Source organism: Armigeres subalbatus, chromosome 3 (assembly GCF_024139115.2).
Source record: "Armigeres subalbatus isolate Guangzhou_Male chromosome 3, GZ_Asu_2, whole genome shotgun sequence".
Lineage (NCBI taxonomy): Eukaryota > Metazoa > Arthropoda > Insecta > Diptera > Culicidae > Armigeres > Armigeres subalbatus.
The window spans coordinates 297,822,087-297,837,355 of NC_085141.1; the positions used below are offsets into that span (position 1 = coordinate 297,822,087).

At 41.6% G+C, this 15,269-nt stretch overlaps 1 protein-coding gene across 1 annotated transcript in view; it reads left to right on the forward strand.

Moving 5' to 3' along the window:
* The window catches only part of LOC134220452 (muscarinic acetylcholine receptor DM1), a 128,596-nt gene that overhangs the window by 56,686 nt on the left and 56,641 nt on the right, over positions 1–15,269 (forward strand). The window contains exon 2 of the mRNA XM_062699511.1: positions 3,270–4,234. Coding sequence (XP_062555495.1) covers positions 3,339–4,234 — 896 coding nt within the window. The 5' untranslated portion in view covers positions 3,270–3,338. The remainder of the gene's footprint in view (positions 1–3,269; positions 4,235–15,269) is intronic.

Here is a 15,269-nt window from a genome sequence, read left to right on the forward strand (position 1 = left end):
GGAGCTATCCAGAATTATGTCAAAGTGACCCAAATTCAGCAAAACCGTGGTTACTCTAATTTGGGTTCGGGTACCTAAACTCAAATCTGGGTAACAGTACAAGTGAAAAAATCTGGGTATCCGATACCCAGCTCTTTTCGCTCCAGAATATTGTTATTGTATAAAAAATGTTAAAAAATACAGTTTCCCCCAACGTATATCATTTGCCGGCTGTGCCGACAATGCTCCGCCTTGATAAATTTAACCATTCTTACCTTATTTTTGCTGCATACAACGAAAAATTGCAACATATTCTCCGGAATGCAACGCCGGCGCCATATTGCTGTATCCGAAAATGTTTAAGTCCCCATTTACCCAGATTTCGGGTTCGTCTGACTCAGATCCATTTTGTTGACATACCCAGATTTTGACAACCGCTAATATCGAAAAAATCCGGGTAGAATCGACCCGGGCACTGGGTTGTTTCAGATTAGCGTGTAAGAAGATTGAATTGATGAGTGAGCAGAAAGGCGTCTCCCTTCTCACTTGGCTCTTCTCACTATACGCAGTGAAAAGTGAGACTCTTCTCACTTTTCACTTTGAACTACTCACTTTTCACCAATTACCAATTCGGTCAAATGACTTATTCGACCAAACAACCTGTTCGGCCAAATTACATGTTCGGTCAAATGACCTATTCCACCAAATGTCGTTGGTGAGACTTCGATAAGCAGGGCAGGTTAGCTCATGGATGTAGAGCAGAAGGCTATCAATTCTGGCTTGACATACACTCAGCCTGGTGGAACTGTTATTGGTTCTCACCATTACCTATTTTGCAGCCAAATGTCATACCGCTGAACTACAGAAGATAGCATAAGGGGAAGAGGCCTAAAAATGAACCCCCCCCCCCCCCCCGGGGCAAAACGCCTTTTGGGTATTCCCTCATATTCACCTTATTTGTCATGGTCGTATTAAAACTAGACAAAAAATTATGTAGATTAAACAGAAAAGAAGTAGGTTGAAAAAATCAAAATTTTCCACATTTTGATGAAACATCTAACCAGGGTTTAAATATGTCAAATCAAAGTCAATGCAGTGAAAATCATGGATCTCAGCATATTCTCTGGTCAATATCATCGCCGCCGTCGTGAGTGCGACTGTAGGGCAGCCAAAAAATCATTCCAGTACCTAGCATTCAACCCAACACAAGTCGCTCTGACAAGCTGTTTAGTTCGTGCGTTACTGCATGAATATGAATGGCCCATTTAAACGGGTGGTGATTTTTTGTCATTTGCTGGGTGACATTTTACTGTGGTGAATTTCATATTCGTGGCGCACTGGGGATGTGAATTCAATTGTTTGCTCTTCTCCCTCTTCGGGAAGGTGAGATCGATTTCAAGGAAGAAAATAAAAAAAATGAAATAATTAAACATCACCTTCATCAAGTGCTGCCGAATATTTACAAGCCTGCATCTAACATTTCTGCGAGGCAAAACGCCTCAAGGGGACTAACCTACAATGTATTACGCGTCTCCACGCACTGTTCATACCAGAATGCTGATTCGCCGTGCTTTGTTCCCAAAGAGTTGCCAGGCGTATTGCCTCATGAGTTTTCCGGCAACGAAATATCACCTGTTTTTTAAAATGTTAATATTACCAACATGATTGAGATTTTTTACAATTTAAAAATGCAATCAGCTAGCTATATTAATTAACTGTTGCATGAGGTAAACATACCCATGAAAATCGTTACAGCTAAGACATAGAAGCAGTCTTTGCTTGCTAGGGATTATTGCCCCTCCTTCCCCTATTGGGCTGATTCCGGTTTTCAGGACCCTCGTAGAAGAGATACATTTCTGGGTCATTCAATATGCTTTGGCATCATAAGAAAAGCTCCAGGATATGAAAATGGTCTTAAGATTCAACCGAAATTAAATGTTTTGCCAAGGCCATTTTTGTCCTTATTTAATTATCCTGCTGCAGGATATCATTTCAAATTTAACTCACATTGTAGTAGTAACCGAGTTCTCTTCTATATTAAGGTGTTCTATTCAAATCTCAATGTTAAATATTATTCAAATATTTCAAGCTTTCATTTTTATTTACAACTAGCAGACCCGACAAACTTCGTTTCGCCTAAAATTGGTTTATTCTCTGATTAGATCTCGTGTTATGAAGAAATCGTTGTTTCATTCGTATGGGAGCCCCCCTTTCCAAAGCGGGGAGGGGTCTCGAACCATCTTAAGAACCTTCCACGGTTCCAAAAACCTTTGTATACAAATTTTCACGCCGATCGGTTTAGTAGTTTCCGTGTCTATAAGGTTCAGACAGACAGAAATTCATTTTTATGTATATAGATTTTTTGAAAAATTGAACATCATATGTACAGTATGTGAAAAATTTCATTCGAAAACCCAACTCTGGGTCGTGGGCTTAAACCACTCCGAAGGATAATGATAGAACCCTGATTAATCCACCTAGCGGTGTTGGTGCCTTTCTCGTGTAAAAAAAAACTAAAAAATATGAGTGAGTGCTTTTTAGCGTGTTTTGCGCATACAAACTAGTATTTTGACCATAACTTTTGATCCCATAGTCCAATTTGGCCAATTTTCAATAGCAAACAATGGGACAGGATTCTCAGTCGAATGGAACTTGTTGCGAGTGATTTGGCCAATGCTAAGTTCCAAAAAGTGTGTCTACAAAATTTTGTACACATACACACATACACACACACACACACACACACATACATACATGCACACAAACAGACATCACCTCAATTCGTTGAGCTGAGTCGATTGGTATATAACACTATGGGTCTCCGTGCCTTCTATCAAAAGTTTGGTTTTGGAGTGATCGTATAGCCTTTACGTATACTTAGTATACGATAAAGGCAAAAAAAATTATATACAATCTTCGAATTATATTCATTCACATGTTGTGCATCTGCTTGTCGAGTTTTCCAAACCTTGTAATTAATTCCCATGTCCAGCAGTCAATACCCAGCAATAACCATTGATTTCAGTCTTCATTTGTAAACAAACAAAAGTAAAGAAACAGAAAACCATGTGATTTGGTCACATTCCTCGATGTTATGAACCGCAGGTCGCTCGATGTAATGAACCGTGATTATTTTTCAGCAATCTCCTTCTTCCAGAAATTTGTTTTTTTTTGTTTTATTTATAATTTTGTTTCATAAATTGTTGTATTATATATTCAAATTTTGGTTTATAAAAATATGTATGTAATGCCAAATAAACTGAAAAAATCCTTATCTACATTTTTTACAGAACACCGTTTCGTTCAGCGTTCACCGACGACACCACCGGTACCGGTAGCGTGTGTCCCACCAACCAGCGATGGCTTACTACGACACGAGGACGACGGTGGACAGTTTCATTCTGTCCCGGTACAGTGCCGCCCCCAGCATACCGGGAAGCACCGGAACGATGGCCTCCGTTGAAGAACTGTTCTTCAACATTACGCCGACAGCGACGGCGTCGACGTCGTTGGCGACGGCATTCGCCGGCAGTACGACCGGCAGCAGCGGTGCCAACGGGACGGAATCCATGGCGGAAATCGAACCCACCTACTCGCTGGTGCAGATCATCATCCTCGGCATCATCGCCACGGTGCTGAGTATCCTGACGGTGGCCGGCAACGTGATGGTGATGATCTCGTTCAAGATCGACAAACAGCTACAAACAATCAGCAACTATTTTTTATTCTCGCTTGCCATTGCGGATTTCGCGATCGGACTGATATCGATGCCACTGTTCTCGGTGACGACCCTGCTGGGCTACTGGCCCCTGGGTCCCCACATATGTGACACGTGGTTAGCGTTGGACTATCTGGCGTCGAATGCGTCCGTGCTGAATCTGCTCATCATTAGCTTTGATAGGTACTTTAGTGTAACTAGGCCTCTAACATATCGAGCGAAGCGTACAACGACCCGAGCGGCGATCATGATCGGGGCCGCGTGGGGCATCAGTTTACTGCTGTGGCCTCCGTGGATTTACAGTTGGCCCTACATCGAGGGTAAGCGAACTGTGCCGGAGAAGGAGTGCTACATCCAATTCATCGAGACCAATCACTACATCACCTTCGGGACGGCTATTGCCGCCTTCTACGTGCCAGTGACGGTTATGTGCTTCCTCTACTACCGGATATGGCGGGAAACGAAAAAGAGACAAAAGGACCTGAAGAACCTGACGGGGGATCGGAAGAAGGATTCCTCAAAGCGGTCCAATTCGAGGTAAGTGCTAAGTTTATGAGAGGGCGAAAGGGGGCGCGTGGTTTGAATAATTCAGTTCGTTTGCTATCGGAGTCCAATCGAGCGGAAGCGATTCGAAACAAACGTTGAAAAGGGTGCCTTTTCCGCTGCTTATTTTAGTCAGATAGTGAGAGATTGCTTTAGGGCAAGGGTAGGGCGATTGTTTTCATTTATTCTACACTACGTGCGGGCTACTACATAGTGGGCAAGCTTCCCACTTGCTACTTGTTACATTTTATTGTACCCTTTTGTTTGCCGACTGTAAAACACCAGATCGGGTGCGGATGCGGTGTTAAAAATGCGATAAAAATCGCGTTTATATCCCGAAGCTGCGCTTTTGTTGTACATCTACAACAACTATGAAGTTTAGTTTTGTGTTACTTGTTGGACGGCGATGTTGGGGGCAATTTGTTCGAAATAAATACATATTCCAAAAATAAGTGCTGATGTTGGTTTAATTTGGCTGTAAAAAAGCGATCATGCCGACGTGGGTAAGCAAACGTTAACAAATTGAATTGTTCAGTTTCAAGTGGGCTGGAAATTGAGGCCAGGAGAAAATTATCCGCTGAGTTTTTCTTTAACAGTAATTTATGTGACGAATTGCAGAATTGTATTTTAATGTTGCGCGGTAGGACTCGTTGAATTAATACTACAAGTGCAAAAAATCTAGCTTGTTTTTTTCTCGAATAAAATTGTTTTTGTTAATTTAGTTTTAAAATTTGAGGTCAAGGAGTTATCGAAAGAAGAGTTTAATTTTTTGAAAATTTGCAAAAGTATCACAGTCGATACCTTCACTTCATCTTCTTCTTGTTCTTATTGACATTTCATCTCCCGCTGGGACATTGCCGCCTCGTAGCATAGTGTTCATTAAGCACTTCCACAGTTATTAGCTGCGAGATTACTAAGCCAAGTAACCATTTTTGCAATCGTATATCACGAGGCTAACAAGATGATACTTTTATGAACATGGAAGTCGACAAAAATTACAAAATTTCCTAGACTGGGCCGGGATTCGAACCCATCTACCTTCAGCATGGTCTTACTTCGTAGCCGCGCATCTTTCCGCACGTTTAAGGAAGGCCCCAGCTCATATCTTTTGGTGTTTGAAATTCCTTAAACAATTTTGTGGAGCATTGTGCAATAAAACAGCTGTAGGTCTTAGCGGTTGATTTGACATATCTTATACGCGGAAAATTCTCCACAGCTCCTAATCCTTTTTTCCAAGCGGCAGAGTAAAAGTTATATGATGCTCTCTTGGAAAGCCCAACCGCACTGCATCCGTTGTCATTGCCTCTCGTGCAGTCCTCGTCATCGTTGCCACATCCGCACAGAGTTCCGGTCTTGGCCTTCGTTTTACATTTTCTCCTCGATATCTGAATTGTCGCGGGTTGCCAACATTGAAAACTTTTTATTCCATATATCTACCAAAACCGGAGAGAGCGGATATGTCAGCCCAACCCGAATGTCCTTATCTTCGACATGTCAGCTCAACGGACGGATGGATGGATGGATGGGTGAAACTTTGAGAAACAATCGCCGTCGGTTTTCCATGTTCAATGGCGGTCGGTGTGGGTTGGTTGTTAGCCCGGCCCGGGTAGGGTACCCGAGTACGTTTGCTACAACATTTGCCTTCTTTCCGATGTTTCTTCCCAATGCATGGTGGAGTAAAATGTTGTTTGCAGTGCGATTGTTAGAGGCATCACGAGAGAAACGACGTCTGTTTGTCAACGATTTTATTATGCGGTCGATGGTGACATTCGAACGATGCTGGTAAAACTAGAACGAGAAGCGTTTTGATAGGGTATACCAGGGAAATTTTCAGCATTTCATAAAAGTTAATATGAATTAGCTGACCTGCATAGTGTTTATATTCACATTAAGCAGTGTTTTTGAATCTAATTCTACAAAATCGTGCCTTGGACTTTGGCAACACGCTTCAAATTGAAATAATTCTCATCATATCATATTTTCACTACTTTTGCTACATGATTGCCATCCATAATGAATAAGTCTTTTTTTATATTCATTGTATTTATTATTTGTAGATTTTGTTTCACATTTATTTGAAAATCCTATGTATGTCAATAAGAAATTATTGAATGTGGCCAACATTAAGAAAACGCAAAACCACCCAAAATAAACTCGTGCATTCCTTCTCTCTGGTGTACCTTATTTAAATTTGCTTGTTAAGTCATTGAAATTGGAACACGAACGTTGAGATATCGACTAAGGGACCGACCGCAATTGTTTGGAGCACAGTTGCGAAGGGAAGCTGGATCCATCCGAAGATTGTCAACATGTGGAATCCCTTGGACACACAAATTTCCCATGAATAATAAACAATCTGGCGAGCAAACACAGCCGTATACAAATGTGCTTTGGGCGATTTGGGGATACTGTGGTGAAAGTTCACTGAAGATTAGCAGTGTGACTTCCTGCTGGTAGATGGGGCCAGTTCTAGTTCACAGAAAGACAGTTGACGAAGATTGACAAAATGTTGAGCATAAACAATCAACAGATTTTCCCTTATTTAGATGTTCCGGATGCAAATAATTCATCACTCGCATTAGGCGGACATTTTCAAACAGTTTTTATGCAGAAAAGAATGAAAATTTGGACAGGATATTAGTGGCCATTGATTAAACTTTCGACGAAAACGACCACCATGCGAACAACGCAACGTAACCAATCTAGCAAATTTATTATCATCGGACAGAGTGTACAAATTTAATTGAATTTTGTTTAATTATCTACGTGACCCACGGGAGGGCACATGTGCAATTGCATCTCGTTACAAACAAATGTGGGTGCACGTGGGTGTATTGGCTGCTTATTTAGATTCCACCGAACGACCCACCCAAGCCCACATTCTTCACGTTCAAGTGGAATCAATGGAAGCTTTTGATGTAGGTGGGTTCGAATTGCGATTGCACTTCGGTGATGGCACTGACTGCTCTCTGCGTGTGTGAATTGCGGGTGGTCAAATTCTACGAAAATTATGGGACCCAATGGCATACTAATGGAAGGGCGCGGCGGCGGGTGGAAAGGACTGATGCATGTAAATGGAATACGTGCGCATGTTGTCTATGGTTATACTGTGATGCTAATCATGTGATCTGGATGTGTGGATGCAGATCTAGTCATATGCATAATGTACGGGTATCGATGCCAGTGAGATAAGTTTTAAAATAATTACTAGCAGTGTACTGTTTGTATCCGCATAGGTATAGTTCCTGCACCCTAAACAAAAATTTATAACATTCATTGCATTAAGCATGAGGTATAAAACCTCGCATGCAAACCAATCAGAGAATGTTACATTTATTAAGTCCGCTCATTGCATCAAGTCGGTTTATTTGGTTTTGCTCAATACATCTAAAGTACTCTCGTTGATTCCTCCAGGAACAACTATATGAATCATATACAGCAATATAACTTTGACTCACACAATCTTCACGATTCCGTTTAGCTTGAATGAATGAATTAAAATCTTGCACTCCCTGGTTGTTTATCGCGTTGGTGGCTCCACTGCTTGTCCATCATCCTCAATCCATATTCTGGTTGTGCCCTCTCTGTCTTATTGTCCATCCAATAATAAGGCAAAGTACTCCTTCCACCTAACAACCACTCCTGCTCGGTTAGTCAACAGATTTCCTTCTTCTTCTATGGCTCTACACTCCAACTGGAACTTGTCCTGCTTTTCAGTTTAGGGTGCAATTTAGCATCGCTCATATCAATTACCCATCATGTTTGCACTGCTGGCACTCGTGAGGAAGCTTGGATTGACTGACTGCAAATGCGTATCTTGTACGATGGCTGCTATGATCTGTCATGTTACTGAGTAATAGTGTCCATTTTTCTCACGGCGTTTTTCTCTCCATTTTTCTCACGGCGTCCCACCAACATAGAGGAAGAAACTCTTAAGTGCGGATGTTCCACCACACATAATTGTGATCATTTCGATTCACATTACCACTATTCTTCTTGCGAGCGTCTCACCAACGTATAGGAAGAAACTTTTGAATGTGGGCATCTCACCACAAAGAATTGTGATCAATCTGATCTACAATAACACTATTGTTCTTGCGGGCGTCCCACCAACGCAGCAGAAGAAACTCTCTAGTGCTGGCGTCCCACCACACAGAATTATGATCATTCCTACCCACAATTAAACTATTCTTCTTAGGGGCGTCCCAAAAACGCAGAAAAAGAAACTCTTAAATGCGGGCGTCCCACCATGCAGAATTATGATCAATCCATTCCACAATAACACTATTCTTCTGGCGGGCATTCCACCAACGCAGAGAAATATTTGTGACAGCATTGTGATCATTCCGATCCACAATAACAGTTTTCTTCTCGCGGGCGTCCAATCAACGCAGAAGAAGAAGAAACACTCGAATGCGGGCGTCCCACCACGCATAATTGTGATCAATCTGATCTACAATAACACTATTTTTCTTGCAGGCGTCCCACCAACGCAGAGGAAGATACTCTCGAGTGCGGGCGTCTCGCCGCGCAGAATTGTGACCATTCCGATCCACAATAAAAAAAAATTCTTGTGGGAATCTCACCTACGCAGAGCAATAAACACTTGAATGCGGGCGTCCCGCTACACAGCATGGTCATTTTGATCCATAATAACACTATTCTTTTTGCGGAAGTCCCACCAACGCAGAGGAAGCAACATTTGAATGCGGGCGTCTCACTACACAGAATTGTGATCAATCTGATCCATAATAACACTATTTTTCTTGCGGGCGTCCCACCAACGCATAGGAAGTAGCTTTTGAACGCGGGCGTCTCACCACACAGAATTGTGATCAATCCGATCCACAATAAAACTATTCTTCTTAGGGGGGTTCCACAAACGCAGAAGAAGAAATGTGGACATTCCACGAAGCAGAATTGTGAAGGATTGATCACAATTCTGCTTCGTGGAATGTCCACATTTCTTCTTCTGCGTTTGTGGAACCCCCCTAAGAAGAATAGTTTTATTGTGGATCGGATTGATCACAATTCTGTGTGGTGAGACGCACGCATTCAAAAGTTATCCACAATAACCACGGGGATGACAAGCAACTTCATTTTTATCACATCTTTTCTGAGACACCATTGCGAGTGCAACATAAACAATTCCGAGAGTGAAAAGGATATAAAACGAACAATGGCACAGACAGTAAATTGTGCTGGTAGCATTCTGCCGAATTGAGCAAATAAGTTGAACATTCTTAAGTTTAAAACAAGGAATCGAGTGTAAAATGGTTTTAATTTATAGTTCGTTCACTTTTTTTACCTATTTTCTCATGATTGTATCATGTTGCACTATTTAGTGGTATGGAAATTTTGCATCATATTCTTCTGTAAAAACGTAAACTTTCAAATTCGCATGCATACTATTGCAATATAAATAAGTACTGGGGTACTTTAAGGAGGGCGGGGGGGGGGGGGGGGGTGGTGGATAAATTTATCTCTAAAAAAATAACGAACAGGCAAACCTGTCAAAATCCATAGTGAAAAAATTGGGATTAGGTGCCGTGACAATAACACTATTTTTCTAATGGACGTCCTACCAACGCAGAGTAAGAAACTCTCGAGTGCGGGCGTCTTACCGCGCAAAATTGTGACCATTCCGATCCATAATACCATTTTTATTCTTGCGGGCATCCCATCAATGCAGAGGAAGAAACACTTGAATGCGGGCATCCCACGACTCAGAGCTCTGATCCATATGCAGCTACACCAATCAAACTTTCTTTATTGAAATCCTCCAGAGACGAGACATGCAGAGACGATTATTCTTTTTTGTAGTTTTGTCTCTCATTCTTCTAATAATCCTCTTTTAAATATTGCGAAGATTCTTCACAGCGCTAAAAGTGTGTGATTAAAAACTTTCGAACAATACTCCAATCTTTCGAAGCTTTGCAACACTAGCTATCAACAAAACTCATCTAATTGAAATATTGCTTCTCAATTGCGATTTTCTAATTCCCGAGGGAGTAGAAATTTTCTATCACAGTATTATTCCATTTCATTACATTTAGATTTGACATTTCATTACATTTAGACATCGCTTTGTTCGACAACAAAGTAAAATAAGGCAACAAGTTCCGAACTCAATCACCTGTCATCAATCACACTCTTCAATCCATCAACAAACTATTACTTCGTATAACGAATCAAAACAAAGACTTACATAAAACCAAATCTGCTCGCGATTCAATAAAAGCGACACATCCCCACTTCATTCAATCAACCTGTGCATCACCACCCATCAGATCGACCAAAATGCTTTCGAGCCTCTTGAAAGGAGGCTTCCGAGCTTCTTGAAAGAAGGCTTCCGAGTCTCTTGAAAGGAGGCTTCCGAGCCTCTTGAAAGGAGGCTTCCGAGCCTCTTGAAAGGAGGTTTCCAAGCCTCTTGAAAGGAGGCTTCCGAGCCTCTTGAAAGAAGGCTTCCGAGCCTCTTGAAAGGAGGCTTCCGAGCCTATTGAAAGGAGGCTTCCAGGCCTCTTGAAAGGAGGCTTGAGGCCTCTTGAAAGGAGGCTTCCGAGCCTCTAGAAAGGAGGCTTCTGAGGCCTCTTGAAAGGAGGCTTCTGAGGCCTCTTGAAAGGAGGCTTCTGAGCCTCTTGAAAGGAGGCTTCCGAGGCCTCTTGAAAGGAGGCTTCCAAGGCCTCTTGAAAGGAGGCTTCCAAGGCCTCTTGAAAGGAGGCTTCCAAGCCTCTTGAAAGAAGGCCTGAGCCTCTTGAAGGAGGCTCTGAGCCTCTTGAAGGAGGCTCTGAGCCTCTTGAAAGGAGGCTTCGAGCCTCTTGTAAGCAGGCTTCCAGGCCTCTTGAAAGGAGGCTTCCGAGCCTCTTGAAAGGAGGCTCTGAGCATCTTGAAAGGAGGCTTCCGAGCCTCTTGAAAGGAGGCTTGAGCCTCTTGAAAGGAGGCTTCCTGAGCCTCTTGAAAGGAGGCTTCGAGCATCTTGAAAGGAGGCTCTGAGCCTCTTGAAAGGAGGCTTCCAGGCCTCTTGAAAGAGGCTTCCTGTGCCTCTTGAAAGGAGGCTGAGCCTCTTGAAAGGAGGCTTCCGAGCCTCTTGAAAGGAGGCTTCCGAGCCTCTTGAAAGGAGGCTTCCGAGCCTCTTGAAAGGAGGCTTCCGAGCTTCTTGAAAAAAGACCTCCAAGCCTCTTGAAAGGAGGCGGCCTCCTAGCCTCTTGAAAGGAGGCGGCCTCCTAGCCTCTTGAAAGGAGGCGGCCTCCTAGCCTCTTGAAAGGAGGCCTCCGAGCCTCTCGAAAGGAGGCCTCCGAGCCTCTTGAAAGAAGGCTTCCGGGCCTTTTGAAAGGAGGCTTCCGAGCCTCTTGAAAGGAGGCTTCCAATCCTCTTGAAAGGAGGCTTCCAATCCTCTTGAAAGGAGGCTTCCGAGCCTCTTGAAAGGAGGCTTCCGAGCCTCTTGAAAGGAGGCTTCCGAGCCTCTTGAAAGGAGGCTACCGAGCCTCTTGAAAGGAGGCTACCGAGCCTCTTGAAAGAAGGCTTCCAAGCCTCTTGAAATAAGGCTTACGAGCCTCTTGGAAGGAAGCTTCCGAGCCTCCTGAAAAGAGGTTTACGAGCCTCTTGAAAGGAGGTTTCCGAGCCTCTTGAATGGAGGCTTCCGAGCCTCTTGAAAGAAGGCTTCCGAGCCTCTTAGAAGGAAGCTTCCGAGCCTCTTGAGAGGAGGCTTCCGAGCCTTTTGAAGTAGATTTCCGAGCCTCTTGAAAGGAGGCTTCCGAACCTTTTAGAAGGAGGCTTCCGAGCCTCTTGAAAGGAGGCTTCCGAGCCTCTTGAAAGGAAGCTTCCGAGCCTCTTGAAAGGAAGCTTCCGAGCCTCTTGAAAGGAGGATTTCGAGCTTCTTGAAAGGAGGCTTACGAGTCTCTTGAAAGAAGGCTTCCGATCCTCTTGAAAGTAGGCTTACAAGCCTCTTGGAAGGGGGCTTCCGAGCCTCCTGAAAAGAGGTTTCCGATCCTCTTGAAAGAAAGCTTCTGAACCTCTTGAATGAAGGCTTCCGAACCTCTTGAAAAGAGGCTTCCGAGCCTTTTGAAAGGAGGCTTTCAAGCCTCTTGAATGGAGGCTTCCGAGTCTCTTGAAGGGAGGTGATATGTGTGGTGGTAGGTATCCCTAAAAAATTTACAATAATTTTTCGAAATTTCAAAGAGTTTCCCAACAATGTTCCATAGATTATTCTGAAGAAATTTCGAAGAACTTCCCGAAGAATTATCGGAAAATGTTACAAATGAATTCCAAAAAAATTTCCTGGCAATTCAGTAGCGTTTTTCAGGAAATTCTGACCAGATTTAAAAACACATTCCGAAATGACTGGGGAAACATTTCGGAATGTGTTCAAGAGTTTTTTTTTCAAGATTTTCAAGAGTTTTCCGGAAAATTTTCCAAAGAAATCCCGAAGAATTTCTCCAGGGAGTTGGGATGAACTTCCCAAAAAAATTCCAAAGAGTTTCCCGAGAAATTTCCAGAAAATTTCCCGAAAAAATTCTAAGACCTTCACGAGGAAATTCTGAAGACTTTCCCAATGAATTTCCGAAGAGTTTTCTAAAGAAAATAAAAAAATAAGTTGGAAGTTAGGAAGCATTTCCTGAGGATATTCTGAAGGGTTACCCAAAAGGCATTTCGGAGGGATTCTCAAAGATTTTTTTGGTGAGATCGTTCTACACGGTTAGAAAAAAGTACCTAATATTAGGTACTTTTCACTCAAATCGGGGGTTCAGTGCGGGAACCCAAAATTAAGTACTTTTCTCTTGAAATTAAGTAAAATTCATTTAATATTAAGTAAAATTTACTTAATTTTAAATAGAAACTAATCAAAAGTTAGGTAAATTTCACTCAACTTTTGTAAACATGAGATTACTCAACGTTGGGTTCCCACACTTTAATGCCATTGTTGAGTGGTTTCGCTCTTCTTTTTATGACAACAAAGGGAAGAGTGAGGGAGATGCAAGAGAAAAAAAGTACCTTAAATTAGGTACTTTTTTCTAACCGTGTACTACTCAGTTTGACATATCAAACATACACGGTTAGAAAGAAGTACCTAATTTAAGGTACTTTCTTTCTCTTGCATCTCCCTGTCTCATCCCTTTGTTGTCATAAAATGAAGAGCAAAATTACTCAACAAGGGCAGTAAAGTGTGGAAACCCAACGTTCAGTTATCTTTTGTTAACAAATGTTAGGTAAAATTTATCTAACTTTTAGTTAGTTTCCATTCAAAACTAATTATATTTTACCTAACTTCAGGAAAAATTTACCTAATTTTGGGATCCCACACTAAACTTCCGATTTGAGTGAAAAGTACCTAATATTAATATTAAGTACGTTTTGGACGTTAGATGGGAAGGGGAAGACTCGGATACAGGGTGTAAAATGTAAATTTCCTAATTTGAGATGGCCACGAAATTAGGCGAGATTTCAAACGCTAATAGATTCTTTATCTATCTATGGATTTTCGAGATTTTATTATCAATCGAATCGGAAACTCTCTAAAAAATGTTCAAACCCATTAATAATCAACGTAAAAATATTGAAAATTCCAAATTTTTTACAAACCTAGAAAATTTTCAGAGTTTCTTTACGACCGTTGTCTGGTGCGGTTGGTTCTTGCGCTCTACTTTTGTGCGGTGATTCGCACAAAAAGTAGAACAATAGAACCAGAGCAATGACCGCGGTCGAAGCAAAAGAGTAGTGTTTATGAAAAAGTGCTACAGATGCTGGACATGTTCGTGTAAGCAAGTGGTGATTGATTAGTAACAAGAGTAATGTGCTTGCTAATAATTCGTTGATGGATTGCAATTGACCTCTACTATCACTTTATTTTGGGTGTAACACCAATTACCAATCTCCTTGGTACACCAAGCTTCTGTACACATGAAAAGGTTCTTTTTATTCATTGACATTACATCCCCCACTGGGAAATTGCCGTACCACAGCTAAGTACTCATTTAGCACTTCCACAGTTATTAACTGCAAGGTTTCTAAATCAAGATATCATTTTCGCATTCTTTTATCACACGATGATCTCTATTAAATTCTCGTGACAAATTCCAACCCAAACAAATTTCTTGCCCGGCCGGGAATCGAACCTAGCCATCCTTAGCATAGTCTTGATATGTAGCCGCACATTTTACCGCATGACTAAGGAGGGCCCCTAGAGTTATTATTACCTATACATGAGGTTATACTATGAGGTAACTAACATCCCACTATGAGATACTAACATACGATAAAGACATATTTATTTATGGAATGCTTTACTTACAATCATTTAGTGGATGAATGCTTATAAAGACTCCATCTCAGAAGCCATGGCAAACTTCATTGATACATCGACTTAAAGAGAATAGATAAAATAATGCGGACTTATTTTGTCCGCATTTTGTTTTTCCTTTCGCAATATGAAAATAAGTACCGACGCCTTAACCACCAACTAATCCCGCTCGGAGAACTATTGCATTGCACTCATATATACCGACAATGTTTCTTTCCGTCGTTACGACCCATAAAGAAGATGGCACAAACAGGGTATACGATTCCACATGGAATGATGACTACTCACCGAAGCAAAAAGTTACTCTTGTTTTTTTGATCATTATTCTTCGACAAATTGCCATGGCGCAGTAGTAAAAGTATCCTTACTTCGCAAAGACCTTTATAAATCTCATTATATTGTGGTTAGAGGGAAAAAACTATTCCCTTTATAAGGAAGTTGTATATGCGTTAGCAGGATTTGGTTTAATTGCGGATGGAGAAGGTTTTCTGGCCTGTTTATTAGAAAAACGTGGTTTTCAGATTCGTTCGAGGTTCAAAACAGACTAGGACAAGGACAACAGACAAAAGAATAAATTTTAACAACGCTGATCGAGTGTCACTTCTATTTGCTTGATTGCAATAAGCTTTTAACAACTTTTAAATGATTGATGTGAAGTTCGCAGTATGTCAATGATGTCGTAATTTGATGCATTTGTTACACACATTTCATCGCATTTGTATTGCAATAATT